The 26,696-nt window shown below is 36.5% G+C and overlaps 1 protein-coding gene across 2 annotated transcripts in view; it reads right to left on the bottom strand.

The window, feature by feature from the left end:
• LOC138693773 (DNA-directed RNA polymerase I subunit RPA1-like) overlaps positions 1–26,696 on the bottom strand; it is a 126,845-nt gene that overhangs the window by 80,469 nt on the left and 19,680 nt on the right. For both annotated transcript variants that reach the window (XM_069817568.1, XM_069817567.1), the window contains exons 4-8: positions 25,281–25,395; positions 22,099–22,291; positions 11,960–12,133; positions 2,710–2,868; positions 2,153–2,319 (exon numbers count right to left, since the gene is read on the bottom strand). In XM_069817568.1, coding sequence (XP_069673669.1) covers positions 2,153–2,319; positions 2,710–2,868; positions 11,960–12,133; positions 22,099–22,291; positions 25,281–25,395 — 808 coding nt within the window. The remainder of the gene's footprint in view (positions 1–2,152; positions 2,320–2,709; positions 2,869–11,959; positions 12,134–22,098; positions 22,292–25,280; positions 25,396–26,696) is intronic.

Raw genomic sequence — 26,696 nt, forward strand, 5'->3', positions numbered from 1 at the left:
CTAATGAGTTTTATATAAATATGGGAGTTCCTCAGGGTTCTGTACTTGGACCTCTTATATTTTTACTTTACGTAAATGATTTGACTAATTATATAAAGGAAGGTAAAGTTTTATTATACGCAGACGATACTTCTATTACTGTTTATTCGGAGTCTTGTAATGATTTGATAAGTAAAGTTGGCTATATCTCAGTTCAAAACGTGGTGTGATTATAACAAATTAATTGTTAATATTAATAAGACTGTATGTTTAAAATTTGTTAATAGACCCATGAATATAAATTTTCCATGTCAGTTGGGGGATATATCGACCCGAAGCCAACACAGTACTAAATTTCTTGGCATAATTATGGATAACCTATTGACTTGGAATGAGCATTCTGATTTTATTGCTAAAAACCTTGTTCTGCTAATTTTGCTGTATTGCAACTGAGAGCTATACTAAACACCAAAATATTGATTTCAATTTACTATTCACTTGCTTGACAAGCATACTGAAGTATGCGGTATTGGTCTTCTTTAGGTTTTATTATGATACTCTCTCTGATATCGAAGAACGAAGATATTTCTTAATGAAGATTCTCCACGAGCATCAGGTATTTTAAATCAATAACATAATTAAGCAATTGCGATCGTCTTCTTTTCTTTTCTAGCAGCAATACCAATTGTATTCCACTATGGTTTAACTTAACCGAGACTCTGTAATACAGCACGTAGAGTTAAACTCACGGTTAGGTTTAACATAATCTTTATATTAACCATATTTATAAAACTGGGCCTTAAACAATCATCCCTATCAAAGGAGGTAAGCACAATAACACTCAGGCTGAGATGCAAGCCATCAGACACTCCTCTGTGACAAAAAAATACAATGAAAATGGCTGTATTACAGATTATTAAAATTTAATTATATGCGAATTTGGCCTTCACTCATTAAAAACATTTACTATTTACAGTATTTTCAGCATATTTATTACAGCCAATTTGATGGGACAAAAGCACAACGATGTTACAATGGCCTTCATGTTTCAAGCCATACTCTCCCATCAGATTTTCACTGTACTTGTTCCTCTAAGATATCCAGATACTCCAGCACCTCTCGCTCAGACTTGTTCTTCGAGTCCTATTACTCAACACGTCTGCCTCCAGCTGTACCTGAGAATAACTTGTTCCATCCCTTTTCCATTTACCTCGTGTTTGCTTATTTGTTCTTCAGATACTGTTACGAATTTTTTTTCACCTAACCATATTTGTTAATTTGTTATGCACACAGTCACTGGTGTTTATGTCAGTGGCAACTATAATGACAGCAATAGTGATGGTGGTAATGTGTACACACAAGCCTTCAAATCTATTGTGACGGCAGGCCGAATATTCTAGTCGTTCCTGGTCGCTTCGGGGAACTTCGTGCGCATCCGGCAGAAGGGAGGGGGCGCGAGGAGGCGGCGCGGCACATGGTGAAGGGAGAGGGGGAGAAAACCGACTGCGACGGACGTAAAGGAAGTCTGGAGTCTGAGTGATGGGGAGACCGAGAATCGCCCAGAAACAGAAACTTCCAGGGTCGAAGGTTCGCGAAGTGTGATTTAACTAATAAAAAGCAAGCAGCCTTCGAAGAGAGCCAGTTCAGTTTAGAACAGCGAGTCAGACTTGTGAGGCAGCAGTGAAGTCAAGGAAGCCAGCCTTCGAGACCTGGGTTCAACTTGAGGAGGACCGCAACTGTGACAGTGACCAGGGAGTGCGGCGTATCCAGAAGTCTTGAGTTCGAGTGCAGTGGACTGTCTCTGGAAGTCTTGGGTTCGATATACTGTGAACTTGAGTGAATGAGCTAGAAGAACTAGCTAAGGCAATGAACTGTGAACTGAGAACTGACAGTTTTGTGTTGTAAATAGTGCTTTGTGAACATTAGTTGAGATTAGCAGTACATTGTTGTTCTCAATAATCCAAGTGAATTGTCACTGTCGTCTGTGGAGTGCAATAACGAATACTGTGTGTGCTGTGTGGAGTGAAATACCCATTGTTGACGGGAGTGTTTAAATTCAGTTATAGAAAGTCATTATTGTTGTGAATAAAAGTTACATTATTGTTTGAATTAAAAGTCACACTATTAATAAACGGAAGCTACAGTGTTTCAGAAATATCTCACTGAAACATACCTGTTTATTTTATTTGTGTAGTCATCAAGCAAATTCTTATATGAGCCATCAATAATTGCTCTTCCTATGGCTTTGTCCTGATACACTTCATCCATTTTCTGATTCATCTCTTCTCGTGATGTCGTTTCTGGAAGGTTAAGTGCAGTTTTCACAGCAGTGTCACCTATCTGAAAATTGTGAGACATAAGTTCATTAAATAAAAATTATTTATATATAAAAAGATTATACAATCTTTGAAAAAAAATCTTTTATACTATAGCATCAAATGTAAGAGTGAAGGATTTTAACATTCATTTATGGAGACGACTTTGTACAAATTATAAAAATCCTAAAATATAAGAAAGATGAAACAAGAGGATGCAAGAAAACATCTTTAAAAAGCTATGTCAAATTTTATATTTACTATTTTAACTGTTATATTTGCAAAATTTTTCATATTTACATTATATAAAAAAAAGTTAATTTATAGCTCTACTGATGAAATCTGACCCTTGTTTCTGCATCATTTTCCACTTTTAGTTGAAAGGAATACTGTCACAAAGTAAAGTAAAACTTACATTTCTAGCATCTCTAACGATATTGGACCTCCACTTTTCTGCAGCATCCACAACAAGAATGTCTTCAACACCAAGTGAGAAACCTTCAATTTTTAGAAAAGCATTGAAAAGCTTTGCAAACGAATTCAACAATGCACCAGAATATGTTCCACCATACAGCTGGAAAACACAATGAAATATAAACAAGTTTCTATTAACAAAAATGATCAGTCAAATATAAAGCAAGAACAGTCATTTTTCACCATTCAAAAAGTTGTGAAGTGGCATTATACACCTAAGCTTGCTGTGTATCTTCAAATCTCCTCACAGCACAGTTTTTATTAGCATGGCACCATTAACTTACTTGGATGTATTCAATACCGTTACTAGGTAATTAACTGATAGTTTTCGCCCTTCCTTCTGATTTGTAAAACGAATTCAGTCACTATTTTCATATTATTATTGCACAATTTGAAAATTAATTATATGATACAACAATTTGAATTGCATGCTTTTGTTGTAATTATACGAGGGTGGTTCGATATGTAGTAGTAGTAGTATTAGTAGTATTTATTTATTTAACCTGGTAGAGATAAGGCCGTCAGGCCTTCTCTGCCCCTCTACCAGGGGATTACAACTATAACATGAACAATAAGATTACAATTAATATTAAATTTACAATTACAATTACAACAAAAATTAAAGTACGACAAGAATACCTGATTAATGAAAGCTAGACATTTTATCATAGAAGTTAAGAACAAAGAATATTTTTGTATTTACTAAATTACAAATTAAACCTACAATAACAAAATTCTATAGTGATGAAATTACCGGATATTGAAATATTTTGTGATAGATTAAGAGAACTATTTACAAGAAACCATGTCTGAACGAGTCTCAATTACTGACCAAGTGCCTAGTAAGTTTGCGTTTGAATTCAATTTTATTTCGACAGTCCCTGATGCTAGCAGGTAATGAATTCCAGAGTCTTGACAGGGCTATTGTGAAAGAGGATGAGTATGAGGAGGTTCGATGGGATGGTATTGTTAGTATTGTTTCATGGCGAGAGCATGTGTTCAGATTGTGGTGGGAAGAAAGGTAAGTGAAGCGAGACGACAGGTACGAAGGAATAGAAGAGTTCAAGGCACAGATCCGACTCATATCAACATATTTCACAAAATCTGGGGTGGGGAGAGGGGAAATAAAACAAACATTCCACACAGTCACCATTAACATTGAAACAAGTTTAAACATTCCTTCACAGGGTTTTCCTGTCCAAGGAAAATTAAATAATGCAAAAGTCCAGTTTTCAATGTGTTTTAACCCTTAAATAATTTTCTGGATAAGAAGTTCTTGAATGGACCAAAGAGGTGAAAATCCGATGGTGCCAGATCAGGACTACGAGGTGGACGCTTTTGCCTGGTTTGATGCGAGGTAGTGCACCACCATGCAGAAATCTCTCACGAGCATGTAACCCTGGCTTATTCAATCAATATGTTGAGAGTGTCACAGTGTGTCACCACTGAAGGCCTTGAAAATCCTAAAGTAATCACAGTTATTACTTTTTTTTTTTTTTTCAGATGACTGAACTTCAAATTTCTTACATCACTGAAGCGAACTCTAAACCCACGTTTCATCTCCCATAACGCTGCTTTCCAAAAAAGGATTCTCTTCCTCTCAGTAGAAATGGTAGAGATTTTGCAGTGATGCAACCTTTCTTTTGCTTTTTGTTCCTCAGTCAGCAATTTCAGAACCCAGCACGCGGATACTTTACATAAATTTAAGCCTGAGATTATTTCATGAAGAATGCTCTTTGGAATGTTCATCGTCGCTTCAATTTCACGGACTTCAATTCTTCAAACGTCCCTTATCAAACCTTCGACAATAGCACACTTGTCCTGGCCTGCCCCTCTGTTGCTCTGGACCATCATTCAGTTTCATTTGATCATCTTGAAATTTGTTGCAAACACACACGTACTTACTTCTTTTCAACATAAAATGTCTTACCCATAAAAATCACTAACCTGCGATGATATTATAAATTTGTGTATAGATAGAGAGCAGCTGCTATGGTGAAAAATTTTCAGGGGCAGCAAATTTTTAAATAACAAATCTACGTCTTAAGTTGGAAGGCCACTATTATTCGTTTCTTAATATATGTTGAATTAACGTGATATCTAGACTACAAGAAGACTTTCCAATAGTCGACTACGGAAACGTGTTTTTCGACAATTTTCAGTGCAAATAACACCTATTATTCATTTGTAGCACTATATGAACAGCGTGTAGTTATTCAATTACCTACAAAAATAAAATGTAGATGTGGGAATTTTCAGATAATTTTAAGGTAACTGTAATTTGCAGATAACTGTGTTTATAAATGATAGTGGCAGCTGTTCTTTTGTACACTTGGGACAGTGGATAGTTGAACACTCACACTAGGTCACATGTGGGAGAGATCAGACTGCGGCATGTTTACATCTTTCAGCTCTCCACTGCGCCAAGTGCTCAGCAGAGCACACCTTCTCACGGCTGAGAAGATAAAAAAATGATTTGCGCACAAACATAACTCAGAACTACCTCAACTCACTAGCTATCATCTCCATAGAGGACAACATTTTGGAGAAAATGAGCTTGTCCAAATTCAATGATCAGTTTGCTCAGCAGAAGATGTTAGAAAGCTGTATATTGTCATACAGAACTCATAGGGTTTGACACAGAATATGTCTTTCCCCGCAATGGGTATGGGAACCTGTTCCAGTATCCATGGCGAAACAAAAAATGACAGAATTTAAAATGCTTCCTCTAACAAGATTATGTGCCACAGCCAAATGCTAACGTTATTAGTAGTTAGGCCACGCAGCAATGTAACTTGTGTGATCACAACCAATGTTGCCATCTTCCCTTGTTACGAGCATGAGAGCATCGAAGTTGTGTGTAAAATTAAGTGCCACACAGTCTATCTCAACACTGAGGGCAGCTACAGATGTGTGCAACCGCTGGTTTGATTTGTAATTGCGAGTTCTGCAATATTAAAGTGATAATAGACATGTGCGATACACTTTGAGAGAACTACAGTGAAAAATTTGTTGTGAACTAGAACTAATTTCAGAATGTTTCCTTATATGAAGTGAAAATATATTGTCATTCAAATGCATAGATGTTTGGCAATGAAGCCCTTAGTCCTCTTGCACTCCAATATTTCTGAGGTATAGAATCTTCTTCTTGTATTGCACAACATACAAAAGGGAGAGTGAAGCGAAAATACGTTGCTGCTTTACATTAATTACTTCTGTTATCATATCTTCCATTAGAAAACCGACACGAAAATAAAACATTCAAACCAACACAACTGAGGTGAATAGACGCAAAGAGGTGTAAGTGACATTTTAAAAAAATGATTTACGTGCCTCCAGGGTAAACTAAAGCATTTAAAATTTCAGTGGTAAAGGGATGTCTTTTATCCACATTGCACATTAACATTTAAAATTGTTGTTGTTGTTGTCTAGTGCCTTGCATTTGGCAATGAAGCCATTAGCAGTCGTGCTTTCCAATACTTTTGAACTGTAGTGTCTTCTGATCTTAATGCTTCACAGGTCTTCAAGTGGTCTTCATTCATTTCTGCTGGATCGTTACACAGGACACATATTGGTGAAGCTGAGATACCTATTCTGTAGAGATGACTTGCTAGACAGTCATGATTTGTCAATAGTCTGAAGGCTGCAACTGCTGTTTTCCTTGGTCTCTGGGGGATTATAGTGTAATCCATTTTTTGTCTTTAGCATTTGATTCTATTTCTTGTAGGTATGAATGAGAAAATTTTGTAGTGATCAAGCGTTTTATTGAGGAATATGAGAAATTAAATTTAGACTTTTGTTTTATTGTCGTGCCTTTCTTGGCAAGTGTGTCTGCGGTTTCATTCCCCATGACTCCACAGTGTGCTGGAATCCATTGGAGATGGACAATCTTATTAACTTTTTGGAGTTGTGTTAACATTTTGTAGCATTCTCTTATTTTTGTTGACTTCTTTGTAGCATTTGAACATATTCCCTGAATTGCAGCTTTAGAATCTGAAAGAATTACTGTCTTGTTATATTTATTTAAGGGAAGATTTAATAATTGGCGGAGAGCAATTAAAGTTCACAGAATTTACGAAAGCTTAGTAACTTTTAATCACATTTCTAGAAAATAACGTAAGTGCACTTATACCCCTTTGCTTCTGATGCCTCAATTGTAATTTCTTTCCAGATAATGGGCGACATATTCTGTGTGCTGGCATAACCCTGCCAACACAGTGGAGAAATTTTTTATTTCAACTTTTATCGAGGATGAAAGTGGAGGGGCAAATGTTAAGGAAAAATGGGCAGGATATTTTTGGGATCCTACAGGTAACAGAATTGTAAATTCGCCACTAATTGTCACTCTGATTTTATCATTCTGCTTGCTAAATCTGGTAACTTCAAACTTGAAACACTTTTCAGCCATATTTACATGTAAAATTCAGACTAGTGGCTGGAAGACAACATTCGCGTGGTTATTACCCCACTTGCTGGTAAATGCACAGGTAATTTATACCGTTTATATTGAATCAACTTTACAGGCTCTTTTCTATGCATGCACAGTGGCGGCCAATGCCAAAAACAATTTTCAATGCTGTACAAATACTGTGTTGGGAACAACTGGATAATACCCACGGCAGACCAATATCGATAGTCGACGCTACTCGCTGGCCACTAGTCACCGGGCCGTACCGAGCCGTATCAAACAAAATATAATCGAAATGGTGGTAGTCAAATTCGCGACTATATTCTTAAATAATTCACTGCATTAGTCAAGTTCAAGGTTTTATGTAGTACAATGGCGGTTTTTTGAATTCATTAAAGGAAAATGAAGATGTAATAAGATCAAATACTAGGTTATCACAAGGAAATTAACAGGAAAAAAGGTGTATTTCACGGAATACCATTAAAATGACGGAAAGTAAATTTCCGGTTAATGTTAGCCATAGCGTAAAGTATGTAATTATGACGGCGTTGCTGTTTTATTTCTGGCCTATAGAAAACTACCTAGCCTTTTACGAAAAAAAATTTTAGGGAACATGAAATTATCCACCACTTTCGTTACAGGCCTATTATTTTTTATCAATATTACGAATCAAAATCTGTCATATTATATAATTTTAACTACTACATGGACGAATGAAATCAAGCAAAGCTAGCCTAACCTAACCTAACCAAAGCTAACTTAACCTAACCTAAGATAAGCTAAGCTAACCTAAGCTAACCTAACCAAAGCTAAGCTAACCTAAGCTAACCTAACCAAAGCTAACCTAACCAAAGCTAACCTAACCAAAGCTAACCTAACCTAACCTTCGTAAATGCAAGGTCTGTAACCGGAGCAAGAAGGGATCTCAATCATTTAATCTGCAATGTACACGTAAAAATAAATTCAAGTAAGGATCACGCTCCCACTGCATGAGAGGTCTGCGCATGCGCTGCAGAAAAACTGTTTGTCCCGAGCCTCTCATCTAAGACACTCGTCATAATTTACTCGCAATATTTACGCAAATACACATTATCGCTAACAGTGGTGCTATCTCTCAATAATGTTCAGAACGAAGGAGGTAGACAGAGAGAGAGAAAAAAAGAAATATAGCACAAAACTGTTTTGTCTCGAGACTCTCATCTAAGACACGTAATAAGTCACGTAATCTACTTGCAATATATTTGCGCAAACACACTTTGTAGCTAACACTGGTGCTATCTCTCAGTAATGTTCAGAACGAAGGAGGCAGAGAGAGAGAAAAAAATTTCTCCCGCCAACTAAGCCACACACCAACGTCATGTTCTTATGTTGGTGACATTGTGTATTTACTTAAATTTGGTGGTAAACGTAACGGCACGGTTCAAAGCGACCGTGGTAATTCTCCAGTATAGCGCTGTGTTGTAGACTGGGTACTGCACTTACTCAGACAAGAAAAAAATACATAAATAATATTCCTGTGGAGTAACAGTTAGCCTTCTTGGCCATGAAACGAGCGGGCCTGGGTTCAAATTCTGGTTGGGACAAGTTACCTGGTTCGGATTTTTTTCCGAGGTTTTTCCTCAATCACTCGAAGCCGAACTGCTGGGTAACTTTCGACGTTGAACCTCGGACTCATTTCGCCTTCATTAGTATCATTTCACAGTTTACAGGTCGACAAGGAGGACATGGCGGATGTGGTCCAGGATCTGCCTATAGGAGGCATCTGTCTGCGGGAGCTGCACATATCCAGTGAAGCTACAGGGACTTGTAAGCGGACTGTGGGCAACTGGGGTAGTGTAGCACCCCTGGATAGATGGCACCTTGGTAAGTCGTGGAATCGACTGCTACATGTTCCTCTGGTTAAGGATGTAACACATTCAAGTACATGAATTGCGAACAGATGCCATCGATCTGAGGAGACCGCAGGATAACATCACAGGAAGGCGGAGGATCAGTCTCCAGTCAGGACTGGATGCTGTGGATGAATCAATATGATGAACCATGCAGTGAATCACACGTTTGAAAAGCGATCCTTAATGGATTCAACAATCATTCCAACATAAGGAGGCTGCTCAATAAGCCCAAGGCTGTGGTGCTTGCCCGCGGGCCCTCTTTCGAGGAAAAAAAAAAGTAATATTCCTAGCATATGAAAACATCATTCTGCCAATGATATGAAAAATCGGAGCAAGGTTCATAATTCAAAATAACACAGCACAATTCTATCTACACTGACTGGCCAAAAAAGTGGATCACTTAATTTTTTTTTAAGAACTACAATTTTATAGCTTATGCTTTATTTTTACTGCATCCTGAAAAAGGCATATTGTAAATTGAAGTAAATATGTATCCTGTGCACTTCAATTCCATCATCAAAATGTTTTTGTTATTTATTTTTAAGTTCGAAAGTGTTGTAATTTATGCAAAATTTCAAATAATGCATTTCATTAAGTTAGAGGCAATGGCTCACATTATAACATATGGTTATGCCACTGTGCGCGCACCTTGTGTGTTGCAAGCTCTAGTGGTGATGACGTTCTCCATTCATAATGCGATGCTGACCACATTTCCTGATTGTTGAAAGCCCACTTCTCCAACAATGCTGCCTACGTTTCGTTCAGGGTGTGGAAGCTGCAACGTCGGACACTTTGGTCGAGCTTATTCCACAAGTGTTCAATAGGATCTAAGTCTTGATTGCGTGCTGACCAGTCCAGAGTTGGTATCCTGATGTCACGTAGTGAGGAGCATGGGAGTGGACACTGTCATGCATAAGAATGAAATTTTCGCCAGCGAAGAGAACAAAGGGGATTACATGGTCTATTAACACATCCATGAGCATTCAGAGTGCCTCCATCGATGAAAACAAGCTCTATTTGGGCCTCAAACTGATATTGCCCCATACCATGATTGAGCCGCATACAAGCGCCGTTCTTTCGGGGAAGTTTCAAGGCGAATATCACTTCCCACACTTCCTCCATATTCTCTCTTTATCATCAGCTGACCAGAAGCAAAATCGCGATTCATTCATGAACAGAATCATTGACCACTGGTTCATAGTCTAGTTCCAGTAAACAGTAATCATGCTGCCTGGTGTTGGAGGGGGCTGTGGAGAAATTGCTGCTCTTCTTGAGCAGCATAGTAAAGCATTGAATAGAGTTAGCTCATTTTTATATTTTAATCTCACTTTTAGTCTCATATCATTACATCGTTCATAATATTGTTCACATGTGATGACTTGCAAAAAAAAAAAATCCATGATAGTATAAGTATATTTTAAATGTTGACATTTGGGGTATCCACAATTGAACATTATAAAACTATGCAAATCAAACTTTCAGATAAGCTCCCTGCATAATATATACGTCACTGTGTACATTAACAGAAAACCACAATTCCAAGTCACACAGAGTTTGTGTGCACTCGATGTGGGTCTCTGGCATTTCGTCAGCCCACGCGAGTTGTGTGGATATAAAGGGAAAAGTTGAGACGATGTCGGGTGGAGTTCCCGGGTAGCTCAGTTGGCAGAGTGCTGCTACGTTCAACCAGAGGTCCCGGGATCGATACCCGGCCCCGGAACAATTTTTCTCTTGAAATTATTCATTATAAAACTAATTCATATAATTTTTAATAGGTTTTATACCCATATGATAGTAAACATGTATTGTATGTGTAGATTGTGTAGATAACACTGAGAGTATTGATATTGTAAAATGACAGAGTGTATCTGATGATGTTGACATGCTCAACGAAAACGTTCATACATCACACAACTTATTATGTAAAGGTTAACACCTAACAAAATATATAAAGTAGTAAAGTCAACGACTGAAAAAATAAATTTCTGACATAGCTCTTCTTGAGGTCAAATTGGCTTCCTGGAGTCTTTGTCTAACATTATTCTCAATCACAATGACGATGATTTCTGGCCTAGACCACAATCGTGCGGAGATGTCGCAAGACACAGAGAATCAGTAATCTGTTATCCCTGGTGGACGTAAACCTACTACAGCCTGATTCCAGTCGTCTATGGCAAGTACCCAGTTCACAGAAATGCCACAGGGCACGTTGAAAGACACACCGATAGCATTAGCTTCAAAACGAATGACTCATCTACCCACAACCAAAGCAACAGATCCAGCAAAGTCTTTTCGAATAAGAGGCATCTTAACTTATCAAATTCGAAACAGTAACTAAAGAAAAATATTGACTTATGACAGAAAATGTGCCTGACACACAATGATAATTCATCAATAGGGGTTACTGCACCATTGTTTTATTGCTGGTCTCTGTTGTAAAACCATGAAGCACCAGTCTGGTAGAAAGTGGCTCATACCGAGACATCTTATCATCATATTCATCTCCAAAAATGTTGGATGCATCTTTCCTTACTCATAAAACATATTCAATTTAATAATACTCTCTCTAAATTGGTGGTTTATTGACGATGAATCGGTTTTTACACAGTGATCCACTTTTTTTTGCCGGTATAAAACAGTGGACACTCAATCTGTAATGCAACAGACTTCAAATAATGTTGTATCCAGTTCCTGAAATCGAAATGAGAAACAACATTCAGCCCTATTAATAAAATATCAGACAAGTGTTCAGTCCTTCACAGCACTCGATTGAATGCCTGTCCAGAGCAATAAGCTAACAGCTCGGGTTCGTTACAAGTTTACTCATTTTAGCCTCAGACTGGAGTTGGAGAAATGTTGTAAGACTTACACATTCTGATAATTTGGCTTACCTCGAACATGCAGTGAATCAAACTGTACGGAGTGGCACCATAATGAGCTTTGTCCAGAACCCCACATAAAAGCTCACCATCTCGAATTATGACTTCTGCTTCTGACATTGTTTTCGGATCAGTAAACGGGGTTCCTCCAGCTTTCCACGATCGAGGTCTCTTCACTGCCCATGCCTATCGTGAAATGAAAGTACAAAGATAATCTTTAATGGGGGAAAACTAATTACTCATATATGAAGCAATTTGTTTCTAATATCTTAAAAAAACACCCTCTGATTTAGGTCCTAGCTGATATGTACTTCTATTATCAGGCAGCACATCTCACGTGACGATATGTGTCAGAGAAAGAACAATTTATTTATATGAATCTGAAGTCTGATTAGTGTAATATGTATCTAGTCAGCGATGTATGCAATGGAAGGGAAAAGGAACTGACCACCCTACTCCATTATCTCCTGGCTTAGTTACCTCATGAGTGATGCTTTATTGGTGTCACTTGTGAGGTTCAAACCTGTCTTTGGGCAGCTGACTAAACAATAACATCTTAGAAACTCGTATACAAACTATTTATTTTTTTACTTCTGTATTTTATTACTTAAAATTACTGTTCGTACAATATTAACATTTCAATAATTTATTAAACATTACATCAGCAGGAAGTTATATCTGCTCGCATAATTTGGGTCCCTGCATACTTTGCACACCTTAATTTTTTACAGATTATTTTGTTTTTGCTCTGCACTGATATTAAGTACGGTATGAGTTTTACTTTGTGTAAACATCGATTTTACTGTTTTTAATAGGTAGTTTGCCAGTTGCATGAAGGGTGCATCAATCAATTATCAATCGATTACCTACGGTGATCTAATTAATTATAGACTATTGAATTGATCATAGTTTATACATTACATTCACTATAATTACAATTAATTTAATTATTGCTAGACCAAGATTATGAAAACTTGTTATTGTTACAGAATTGAAATGACAGAACTTACCATACTCTCATACACTAGAATAAAAAAATTGAGATCAAGGCCTCCGAAAAAAAACGCGGATTTCAAAACATAATCACGAGAATATGAAATTCATATAAGAGAAATATGTAATCAGTGATTTACTAGTTATCGTACCATTGGCTCCAAACTATATAGATTTGATTACGCCTGAGTTTAGTGGATTTATAGGCAAGATGGAGAGTATAATTATAGCAGATGAATAAAGGCGAATTTCTTTGCCCAGACTCGCTGGTACTACATTTAAACTCTTGGTAACAGATAACATGTCGCATTGGAGAGCACTCTACTAGAAAATGGGAACATATGAATTCATAATCTTGCTGTATAACGATTCTCTCGAACATACTACTTCGAGATCCTCAATTGAAAAAAAGTCAATCATATATAAACCAATCAACCATGAGAGAAGTATTGCCTATCAAAATCGTTTTCATAACAAAGACGCTATGAAGGAAACCGTAAGTACAGACTTCACAGACTGTACAAGAGACCTCAGCATGCGGAATTGGTAAGGTAATTTGACATACAAAACAAACCAGGGGATTCGAAAAGTAATGGCAACACCACATTTATTTAGGTTTTTTTGACATTACACACTTCAAATACAGTCCCCTGCAGGGGCGAATGCTAGTCATGAAAGTTAGGCTTGCTCTTTTATTCACACAGGAAGATCGGAGGATATAATAATTCATAATTAATAAAAATAATCAGACCCACATTAATAATTTATTTTATAATTATGAAATCATTATGAGTCATGGATCATATTCGCTTATCAGATGTAGAAGTTCGATATGATATAACAAACATGGCCAACAAAACAGTTTCTTTAGTTTTTTTTCGACCCTGCCAACCAATGCATATTGTTGTGTTGAGCTGCACTGAACGAGTGCACATATTCTCTATAATGTCTGTCTTCTCTTGAATAGTCCTTTGGGAAAATGGATTTAATAATAATGTTTCAATAACACACAATTCCGAACTCATTGCAATACTTCAAATTAATGTTTAAGAATTAATAATACATGCAGCAGCTAACACAATTACATTCCGCTCATACAATTACATTGCACAGCACATTCCCGCTGTCAATACTGCTCTGTGTAACGTTAAATAGTCGTTGGTCTAGCTCTCGGACCAGAGCTTCAAACAACACACAACAGAAGCATGTGAGCCTAGGACGGACCAAGGAGGAAGGCACTTGCGCGTGCATCATATTCTCGCTATTTCCACGTCTTTCCTGTAGCTCCGAGAAACGAGCAAGCATTGCGATACTTGCGGTGTGCAACCTGCAGATGGCATTACGCCTATACAGTATTCCAAAAATCAAAATAAATTTTAATGTAAGTAATCCCATTTTGAGAAATACACATTCTACGAAAATATTGGGCTTGCGCAGCAAGCATAGCATGCCCTGGAAATCGCCCCTGGTCCCCTGCCATGTTGCCAAATCTTTGAAAGACAATGGATTTCATCTGCAGCATCATTTTGTGGAGCTCTCTCTCACTGATCGATCTAAAGCTCTTCGGATGTCAACTGTTGATTGAACGCGAATGCCTCACTTCCACCCAACTTGCAATAGTGCAGTGTGGTTGGACTACTCTCCCACAAGCTTCTTGTAATGCCATAAAGCGCTGAGTTGCATTTTTCCCTCTTGCAACTTATATTTTTATGATACATCTTTGTTCATATCTTATTGAACATTTTAGGACGATATTACTTAATACAAATCAGAAACAGTCCCTGTATTCACAAAATATGGTTACTTAAAGACTTTTAATATTTCACATTTATATAACAATCGCTCCTCCATTATGCACTAAAAATTCCGATGCTCACTGCTAGGAGTGCTGATTTACAGTGTTGTTGCCATTACTTATTGAATGCCCTAGTATATTTCTTTCATGTATATCTATACTAATAATAAATCTGTAGCAGAAATTTTTCTGGTAATTTTCGATTTTCCAAAAATAATTGGTCCTAACATATATAATTAACCACCCTGAAACCGAAAATCGCATTTTTGAAATTTTTGTTTGTATGTCTGTCTGTATGTTTGTTACCTTTTCGCGCGATAATGGCTGAACCGATTTATATGAAAATTGGAATATAAATTAAGTTCGTTGTAACTTAGATTTTAGGCTATATGGCATTCAAAATACCTTATTTAAAAGGGGGGTTATAAGGGGGCCTGAATTAAATAAATCGAAATTTCTCGCTTTTTATTGATTTTTGTGAAAAATGTTACATAACAAAAGTTTCTTTAAAAATGATTTCCGATAAGTTTTATTCTTTACAAAATTTTGATAGGACTGATATTTAATGAGATAAATGAGTTTTAAAATTAAAATAACGCCATCTAAGACGGTGCAATGAATTAAGAACAAATGACTTCGTCTATAAGGGGCCTTGGACAACAACAATCGAAACAGGTGCTTGGACATCAACAATCGAAAGCTATTAAACATAGCCTACAGAGAATGTTTCTGTGTTTGTATGAAGTAATATCAGAAGCTAAATTAACCGATTTGTAGCTATAATTAATTATTATTTCATCATTGGAAAGTGTAGTTTCTCTAGATGGACATAATGCTATAATGTTGTTACAGTAACGTCTGAGTAAATCGAGGACAGGTAAGATTAAAATAGCTTCTTATGCACAGAAAATTTGATAGGCTATTTTGTACATTCATTTTCTGTATTTCTTAAAATAATATTTATGTATACTCATTTTAATCTCAGAGAATTAACGAACAACGAGAGTGTATTGATTTAGTATGCAGTAATAGTACGTTAGCTTAGCAATCCATTATTTTATAATTCAAATTTTAACTATGCTCAATTGAATCGTGTTAAAATACGTAAAATATATATGAAATAAATGCAATGTAAAAAAAATTGGGTAATGAGCGAAGCAGATTATTGCGCTGTTGTAAAAGTTGTTCCCTGGATCAAACTTCCTATTTTAATTATGTAATTACTTTATATTTATTTCTAACAGGTGCAGTGGAGCGCACGGGTACGGCTAGTCTATAATATAAAACTACTTCAATTATTTTACACTTTAGATTTAAATATTGTACATATATCGGTGGCGTGGTGTGAATATTATTACATGGTATTACTGGTGGACATTAATCAATACAATTTAACCCCTAAGTACGATATTACTATAATTTTATTTAGTTACTGTGACATTATAGACTACTTGTATTGAAGTTCGATTCGACGATTTTTCTGTAAGAAGAGATCTATGATAGGATCATTCAACATTGGCCCTTTCTTCGTGTTCAAGAAAAGAGATATTTCTACTGACTTCAAGTATAGCCCATAGTCTATTCTTCCCTTAGGTATTTCATTGGTAAGCATCTATGTACATGCAGCAGAGCACATGCCGAACCTCCTGCAGGATGGCAGTATCAACAATTAGAACAGAAGATCAATGTAATGAAGACTGGCCTGCTGCTACAATGTATGAAAATTTAAAATCATGAATTCACGAAGCTGATAAGAAGCCTCTGGAGCAGGAAGTGAGAAGTAAAAGAAATCTAATTGGATGACATGGAAAATTCTAGAGGCAACAGAAACGTAACAATGAACCTGTAACTCAAAATGTGGAGCTGATCTGGGCTGTTGCAGGAAGTGTATTAATTACTAAGGAATGGTAAAAACAAAGCCTTCAGGAAAATTATGTTACAAGACAGAACATACTGTGGGATTTGGAAAATCAAGACATGCCTGGAAAACAGTTACAAGAATCTGTGTCCCCAAGTCATAACACCGAAAAGCAGAATTAAATAGGAAACCATTGCTCAGTGATCCAAAAAGACGAAAAAACCGGCAAAAATCAGAGAGGCAAAATTATTTACAAAAATCACTTCAAAACGATTTTTTAGAAAGAAGTGAAGAGTATTGCATGTTTTATAACCAATATAAACCATTTCATACTAGACTACAAGTCCTGTAAATTATAGGCTAGTACCACATTTTATTAATTTCATATTATTATCTATATATTAGTATACATTATTTTCATATTGCATGTTGCAATCCATTAACATACAGAGACTGCTTTTGGGTGGCTTAAACATTCCTTGCTATTTGAATAGATCAGTTTTCTCCGCTTCTGCATTTTCTTCTTCCTCATCGTCCTCCTCCTCTGAAGATGGAAGTTCTGTTGCTATTCTAGGAGATTCTGGTGCATTCATAAGATTAACGACATCAGCAGAGAGTGATCCCATAATTTTCCTTGGAAAATGTCTGATAGAAGACATAAGGGGTCGGATGTTAGCAGAAGCCTTCGAAAAATATTCTGATTTGTAGCAGTTCTGGAAATTTTTCTGAAGTGATGTTCTTTGTATGATTTTATATTTTTGTTTGTTGCGTCTTGAGCTTCATTTATCATCTGATCAATTGGAAGAAGGGCAGCAAAAATGGCCGCTGATGCATGTACAAGCACCTTGTGCAATGATGCTGGCATGTAATACCAGGGGTACTTCTCTACAAAAATGCGCGCAGTTTGTAAGGCACATTCTTCATAATCTCCCTCATTGATATCACAGCCACATGGCAGGTTCTAAAATTTGTGGTAAATCTTTCAATTGGGCACACAACAACCTGTGCAGCTCGATCTATACCGAGCTGTGTTCCCTCGTGACCCCAGACTTCAGATTGGTCCACAAGTAAGCCTAGTTCAACTCTTAATCCAACCTTTAATGTGGGTTTTTCCCGTTTTCTACATTATTTTCGTCTCCTTGCCATCTTATTTGCCACTTCCTAACATCAAGATGACAAATTAAGAATAGATTTACATTTAAAAAGTCTAATTCGCGCATTAAGTGTAGGCAGGCCGAATTAGAGCAGGTTGGCAGTTTTTGTTTTCATTTTCACCTATTTTTCCTAGTTATTCATTTGTCAAGGGTTGGCTCCACAGATGTAACCTGATTCTGTCAAAGAGGTATCGCTTATAGCACTGCAGGCCTTAACACTGATCATCGTCATAACAAGAATGTGTCTGAAGGTACAGTCACACGTCGCTACTTTTGTAGAGGTACAGTACAAAAAACTGCGCAATTCTCATACTGCGATGTGTGAACAACGGTGCAACCCGAAGAGTAGTGGCTGCCAAACCTACTGCTCGTTATTTTTTCATGCTGTACATAGCTTAAAAGTAGCGACGTGTGAACAGGGTTCTCAGGGTTACAGCCACAGCATTTTTGATATCGGTTTTGTTGAAACTTTTGCAGCAGTTGCGACCAGTGTTGCCACCCAAATGTGCCAATGATACTTCTATTGTTTGGATATATTTTAATGTTAGATGTGATGAAAATAAATTATTTGTAACAGTTATTAAATGCACAACACAGTCAGAGTATATTTGCTGATGATATAATTAATTTTTTTCTTATTTTTCATAGCATAGTTTCAAACAAGAGGGTTGCCAATATTGATTACGTGAATATGTTGGTTCTCATTTAAGTATATAGGCGTTTTTTAATAGCTTTATAGTAAAAATAATGCTAATTTCTGAATACTAGTTAGGACAGAAAAGCAAATAATAGATAAGTAAGCTATCGCATGAGTTTCATAATCCAAAACTCTAATGTGAACATACTCACAAAATGTATATTGAAAAGTCAACATGGATATGCAAAGCTGCAGCATGACTGCGGCTGAAAAAGTAGCGCCTTGTGTGTGAACAGACTCGCAACCTTCAGTTGCAACTTTTGCAGTATTCGGATTGCACAGCATGAAAAGTAGCGTGCAGCGCACTACTTCTGGGTTACGTGTGAATACGACACGCAACTTTTGCAGCTGCAGTACAAAAGTTGCACAGCAAAAGTAGTGACGTGTGACTGTGCCTTAATATGGAGCTCTTGCCCTGTATTTTTAGTAACTATTGTTGACTACAGTGTAGATATCTGGTTTTCTGCCTAGGCCATTTCTTCTTCTAATCACAAATCAGTTGTTTCCTTTTCCTACTGCCATTCGATTATCCCCTTATTGTCTACCTGGTGCCACATCATTATTTTAGTGCAAGTTCTTCTTTCTTCCTCGATCGCTTATTGACGTCATCCTTGCTTGCCGCTGCAGCTGTGCTGGTCGCTGGCCTCTCTTCCTGGTCGCTGTAATTCACGGACTGTTTCATTCCATTGCTTGCTATTCTTTCCTGTGTGATGACCTCTCCATCTTCTAATTTTCCAAATAGTTCTCCCTTCGTATATTTTACTGCAATGCTCCTTATCTCCTCTTTCAGGTCTCTTTCTTTCATTTCATCAACATTTGTCCCTATCTCTGCATGGTTAAAATTTTCCAAACAGAATTCCACACTAAACATCTTCCTATTTATCTTTAAATTATATGCTATCTTGTATTTTAGTTTTTTGAATGAAGCTGCAATTTTGTGTGTTAGTATTGTGCAGCATATTAATTAAGCATATTAAAACAATATGTTGTTGTTGTTACTGTTGTTTTCTAATGCCAGGCGTGTGACAAAGTCATTTGACCTCTTGCACTCCAATATTTTTCAAAGATATTATCATGGTCAGCCACTGAAGCACAGATTTTGAGGTGTTCCGAATCTATTTCTTGGTTTGAGTTGCACAATGGGCAGTTAGGGGACTGATATATTCCAATTCTATGCAGGTGTTTGGCCAAACAATCATGGCCTGTTGCCAATCTAAATGCAGCTACAAACGATTTTCGTGGTAAATCGGGAATTAACTGTGGATTTTGATGCAGAGAGTTCCATTTTTTCCCTTGGGATTGAGTTATCAAATTTTGTTTGTTGAAGTCTAAGTATGTAGATTTAATAAATCTCTTCACAGAGTAATACGTAGATTTAGTAACAGGTCTGTAAGTAGCAGTGCTGCCCTTCTTTGCTAATGCATCCACATTCTCGTTTCCCAGGATTCCACAATGGGATGGTATCCATTGGAATACAATATTAAAACAATATGAAATCTACAAACACACAATAGCACATTACAACAAATACTTAATACGCAATTACAATTCAACAAACACACATTATTTGATCTAATAAATATAAACAACCCCCACCATCATACGAACCACAAACGACAATGAACACTACAAAGCAAGACGAGCTAAAGTCTCAGACATGACACCAGTGTCCAAACGGTACCATCTGTCAATGAGATATATTATTAAAGTTTCAAGTTTTAAGAAAGTTTTATATTTTATTTTTTCGATAGTAAGTTAACATAGGTGCAACCATTTGAAATACATTTCTGAAAAAGCCCGTAAAAGATTCTTCCTTCTAAAAAGACTAGCAGGAAAGGAATGGGGATGCTCTTGGAACACTTTGAACACTACATACAAAATGTTTATACAGCCAGTGCTGACATACTGCAGAGAAATTTTAATTACTTCACCTTTCTTAAACGACATAGAATATGTTCAAAACCAAGCTCTCAGACTCATTACTGGTGGAATCAAAACAACTCAAATAGATTCTATGAGATTCCTCACTAACATTAACAGCATCAAAATGACAATAGAAGAAAAACCACTGATTCAATATGAAAAACTTATCAGATTACCAGGAAACAATTGGCATTCATAGAGTCCTCTCTGTAGATTGAAAATTCAAAAAAGTTTCATATCCATGGTTCAAGAATTAAAACAGAAAATCAATATCCCGAATTTAAAAGAAATCTTAGAAATTAAACCAAACACTTTAACTCTATTAAATATAGAATATAATCTAAATTTAACACAAGAAATACTGAAATCAGAAGTATTCTTTATATTGTAGTTGTAATCCCCTGGTAGAGGGGAAGAGAAGGCCTGATGGCCTTACATCTACCAGGTTAAATAAATAAATAAAAAAAATAAAAATAAAATAAACACTAAATTAATGAAACAATTGTCTTTAGAGACAATTAATATTAGGTACCCTCCACAAAACTGGCTTCATTTATACACCGACGGATCCTTGATCTCCAGGGAACAAGTTGCAGGTGCAGGTGTTACGTGCTGTCTCTTCTCACTTGGATATGGAACAACAAGTTTTGATGGTGAAATCATTGCAATCAGTGAAAGTCTCAGGAATCTTCTATGCCACATCAATAAATTTAAGAATGCAGTTATATTGTCAGCTATTCTATCAATCGTCTCTAAACACACACCTTCATCTCAAACAGCAGAAATAACTAAAATGCTCTCTCAATTATTATCACTCAATAAAAGAATTGTATTCCAATGGATACCATTCCATTGTGAAATCCTGGGAAACGAGAATGCGGATGCTTTTGCAAAGAAGGGCAGCATTGCTACTTACAGACCTGTTACTAAATCTACATATTACTCTGTGAAGAGATTTATTAAATCTACATACTTAGACTTCAACAAACAAAATTTGATAACAAATCTCAAGGGAAAAAATGGAACTCTCTGCATCATAATCCACAGTTGATTCCCGATTTACCACGAAAATCGTCTGTAGCTGCATTTAGATTGGCAACAGGCCATGATTGTTTGGCCAAATACTTGCATAGAATTGGAATATATCAGTCCCCTAACTGCCCATTGTGCAATTCAAACCAAGAAATGGATTCGGAACACCTCAAAATCTGTTCTTCAGTGGCTGGTCATGATAATATCTTTGAAAAATATTGGAGTGCAAGAGGTCAAATGACTTTATTGTCAAATGCCTGGCATTAGAAAACAACAACATATTTTATAATAAGTGTTAAAGTGAGCATCAGAGACAAACAAAAACTATATCCGATGGAAATGGATGGATTGCAAAGGAGTTGCCTAGTTTCTGCATTACAATGAATTTGAAATTATGTAATGAGAGAAAAAATGAACCAAAAAGTATCAGTAGCTGAATGATTGGGAGGTAAAGCACTGCAGTAGTATCAAAGGATGCCAGAACGCAGATCTTGTCACGGTCACAGCAAGGATGCAGGAAAGACAAAGACCTTGCATCAGCTGAAGAAAAAGAATTGCCAAGGCAATACGAGAGTGTAATCTGATGTGGCCAATGGAGTGACAGAAGCAATAAAAGGCAAACCTGGGAACCAGGGGCAAGTACAGTAACCACTAGAACATGATGGTGCACTGAGCACTTACAATGGATAGTATACGTACCTGGTCCGAGACTTTTGATGAGGAAGTGAGAGTCAGTGTGTGCTGCCCCTTAGGCACATTGTTTATAATTATTGTAGAAATTATTTGTTTCCCAGACCAAAGAGGAGCTGGTTTCAATATGGCTGGTGACAACAGCTTGATCTCGCCCTTCTGATGCCCCAGTCCCTGGAAGACAAGCTGCTGGTACTCTTCTCTGCAACACAGATTCAATGTTTGTATGTAATGTACATTCCGCCTGCTAGTCTGTAGGCTACGACTGTATTAATGTTGAACTTCTAAAATACATAACATCAATTTGTTCAAAGCAGGGGGGGGGGGGATTATTTTCCGCATTATACAAAATTTAAACACGTAACTATCTATTGTATCCAAAGAGTCACGCCAGACAACACTCTAGCAGTAAGTTTAACTGTTCTTAGGTTTACATTTAATCTTTTGTGAAAATTACAACTGCCAAGCACTAATTTATATTACATGAACATTTTATCAATATGAGAATTAAACAGTATTCCACCATTAGCAAGAGAAATTGTGCATTGTAGAATGAAAGAAATTAGACCTTTACGAATATAGATGAAAAAATGAAAACGATGACATTTTAAGGAAGCAAAACTCCATGTAAAGGTACGGTCACACGACGCTACTTTTGCAGCGATGCAGTACAAAAAACTGCGCAACTCTCGTACTGCGACGTGTGAACAACGGTGCAACCCAAAAAGTAGCGGCTGCCGAACCTGCTGCTCGCTACTTTTCCATGCTGCGCAGCTTAGAAGTAGCGACGTGTGAACAGGGTTCTCAGGGTTGCTGCCGCAGCATTTTTGATATCGGTTTTGTTGAAACTTTTCCTGCGGTTGCGACCAGTGTTGCCACCCACTTTTATTGTTTGGATGTATTTTAATGTTGTATGTGATGAAAATAAATTACTTGTAACAGTTATTAAATGCACAACACAGTCTGAGCATTTTGCTGACGATATAATTCATTTTTAAAATTTTCTGTAGTGTAGTTTCAAACAGGAGGGTTGCCAACATTGATTATGTGAATATGTTGGTTATCATTTAAGTATATAGGTGTTTTTAAAAGCTTTATAGTAAAAATAATGCCAATGTCTGAATACTAGATACGACAGAAAAGCAAATAATAGATAAATAAGCTTTCGCATGAGTTTATTAATAATGCGAACATAACCACAAAATGTATATTGAGAAGTCAACATGGAGATGGAAACCTGCAGCATGACTGAGGCTGCAAAAGTAGCGCCTTGTGTGTGAACAGACTCGCAACCTCCAGTTGCAACTTTTGCAGCACTCGGGTTGCGCAGCACGAAAAGTAGCATGCAGTGCGCTACTTTTGGCTTATGTGTGAACACGACACGCAGCTTTTGCAGCTGCAGTACACAAGTTGCACAGCAAAAGTAGTGACATGTGACCGTACCTGAAGATAGAAAATAACATTACACAGCATGCATCAAATGTTCATCATCTGGTTTTTAATATATTACAGAACCTCAAACAAGATGTTAATATGGAATTAATTATACATCAAAGAATATGTGGAACATATAAAGAATATATAAACACATTTTGAAAAGCACAAATGAGAATGTTATACCTATGCTGACTTGTGTGAGCTGCAACAAACACAAAGAACGGAAAAAGCTAAGTAGGTGATAGAATAGGCCTATAACGCTTTTATATATACAAAACAAACAGAATTGCGTATTTTCCATTTACTTGAGTGTATATTAACAAACAGAAACAAGACTGGTACACACATATTTTAAAAATGTCAACAGAGAGATACACCAAAATATTACTAGATTTCAAACTCATATCATACTGGCACCTTCTGGCCACATGGAAATTGAATTCTGTTCAAATAGGATACACGCTTAAACCTCTCTTGAAGGAAGAAACAGGCCTAAAGCTATGAAGTAAATAATGAATTATATGCACTGATAACATACTAGTCAAAGTAAGTTCAGGACAGTTTGACATCTTGAACAGTGACGAAGCATGCATGCACCATGCAATTGTTTTAATTTCTCTCAAGAAAGTTGGCGTGATTAGACATTATTCCTTATATTATTATTATTATTATTATTATTATTATTAATATTATTATTATTACACAGCATAAAGTTCTATTCTTTAACTTCCAAAATGTAATTCTGTAGATTTACCAGTATATTTATATTTGAAATCCACCCGCTGTTAATTTAGGCACTACGGGCCGTATTCATAGACATTTTTAGCGCGGGTTTCCAGTGGATGATCAGCGTTTTTCGTATTCATAAACCAGTGTTAGCGATAGGATATGATTTGAATTCTGTACTAGTAACCAGAGGATAGCAGGGGCTAGCTTAGTATGCTCGTAGCGTGTGCTGCGAAATGTCTATGAATAGCACTCTACTAGACTGTCCTGAGAAAATAGGCTATAATTTGCTTTTCCTCAAAGTTCATATGTTGGAAAGGTTTCAATTTATGTTTTCCAATGTAACAACACCTTGTCACAGTCACCCGTGTTGACATTAAACAAAACAACAAAATACAACTTTATCTTCTCGATGATCTGAACGAAACTTGAGCACTTGAACTGTCACGAAATCATGCTACACTGAAAGCTAAATTGTAAAAGGTGCGGATCTTTGAGTGGTGAATAAACTATGTCCATTTGCTATTATGCTGAAAAATATCACTGTCAGAATAACCATAAAAACGTAAGGTCAAGCAGGCAGAAAACTGTGTGTCAGTCCGTCACTGTCGTATAGCATGCAGATTTACACTCTGCCTTTACGGCATCCGAACTGACAGGTATTTCACCCTAACACATTCTTTGTCTGCTCAGCGCTTGTATGAGATCTGTGAACAGTAATACACCCTGAGGCTTCTGAAGGCATTTTTGTCAAATGCTGGATATAGGCCATATAAATTGTATGCAGTCTAACCTGATTAGATTTAAAGTGAATACAGCATTATTTAATATTTGCGCGGAAAATAAAACAAGAAAAATAAATATAATAATAATAATAATAATAATAATAATAATAATTCGAATTATAGGTATTGTGTTTTTAAAAATAATAATAGGGCATGCTCTGAATATTTGCCACTGATCTTGAAATGAAAACGAGAAAAGTGATATGTTTCACACTGACTCTAGGAAATTATTAGTTTACTCACTTTACAAAAAATCGTCCTCTAATAGACAGCAGTACTCCTGCCACAATATGGTCTTGAATCAAGCCACTCAATGGCGTTCCATCTTTTGGAACCAGGTACTGATTATTTACACTCACTGAAAATGAAACAAAATTCAGGAATGGAAGCCAAATGTATCTGTTTGGGACGAAAGAGCAGGTGCAATTCAAGCAAAATTTTAAGAACATAATTTTTTACAACCAGGGTCAGATTATTTACTGCGCACAAACTTTGCTTTTTTAATCTTTCAATTGACCATTACAAAATATACTAAACATGTTTCCTTGATTCATTCAAGGACATGCTACAGAGTCAATGGCATAGTATGGTGGTATCCAATATCGAACACTTGAGAAGTAGATCAATGAGTACTCTTGTCTGGTGTCATCTTAATTAACACAGTTTGTGTATCGGTATGCAGAAGGATGTGTACTAATGAGATCTTAATCACTCTCACTCTTTCCTACAGTAAATCGTTAAGTTGTCATGGTGATACATGTTACCAAGAGTTGAGACTGAAGAATAATAGTAGAATTGGATACAGAATTTTGTCTTTATTCGTCATTATTTTTGAACAATTCAATCTCCAATATAAGTAAATCTATGAAATGGGACCAACAACTCTACTTTCTTAATCAATGGAAGTAACTATGTTTTGCAATTTTATCCACTTAAAAAACTACTATGTATGGGTTTGAACTTAGGATACATAGGTCCAAAGGTAATTCTGATAACAAGAAAAGTGTTAAAATACATTTTATGATCAATTTCAATGAATACTTAGGTAATTAAATATAGAAAGTTTTAAAAAAATCTAATGTCACATACAGACACAAGTAATGTAATGCATAACACCCTAGATCATATATGTAACAGATAACTCATCGCTATGTTAAAATCGGTAGCACTTTGAAGAGAACAACCGCCAGGATTGCCACCTGTCCGCCGTAAACGAACACGAGATGGCAGTACTGTTGCTAATGCAATTCAAATGGGAATTATGATGTGACTCCTTATGTAACAACTAGATGGCAGCGTAGTAAACCTGATAAAAGTTGTTAACGTCAAAGCCTATAAGGCCGACCTATCTGTTACATATATGATCTAGGATAACACGTAATATAAAATGAATTTGTACAGATGTTGATTAGCACACAGGGAATGTTATTGCAAATTACTGTCAGTTCAAGCAAACATGCCCAATATACAAGTATTCAAGTATGTGACATGGCAGTGAACAGTTTAATAGCCTTCCTGTGGATATAAAAAAATCAAAACTTACGAATATTTAGGATCAAATTAAAGAGGTACCTAATTTCTCATACCTTCTATTCTGTAGATGAATTCATGACATTCAACAATGCTGAACGTATATTTTTATCTTGTATTAAGTATCGA

Source organism: Periplaneta americana, unplaced genomic scaffold (assembly GCF_040183065.1).
Source record: "Periplaneta americana isolate PAMFEO1 unplaced genomic scaffold, P.americana_PAMFEO1_priV1 scaffold_21, whole genome shotgun sequence".
Lineage (NCBI taxonomy): Eukaryota > Metazoa > Arthropoda > Insecta > Blattodea > Blattidae > Periplaneta > Periplaneta americana.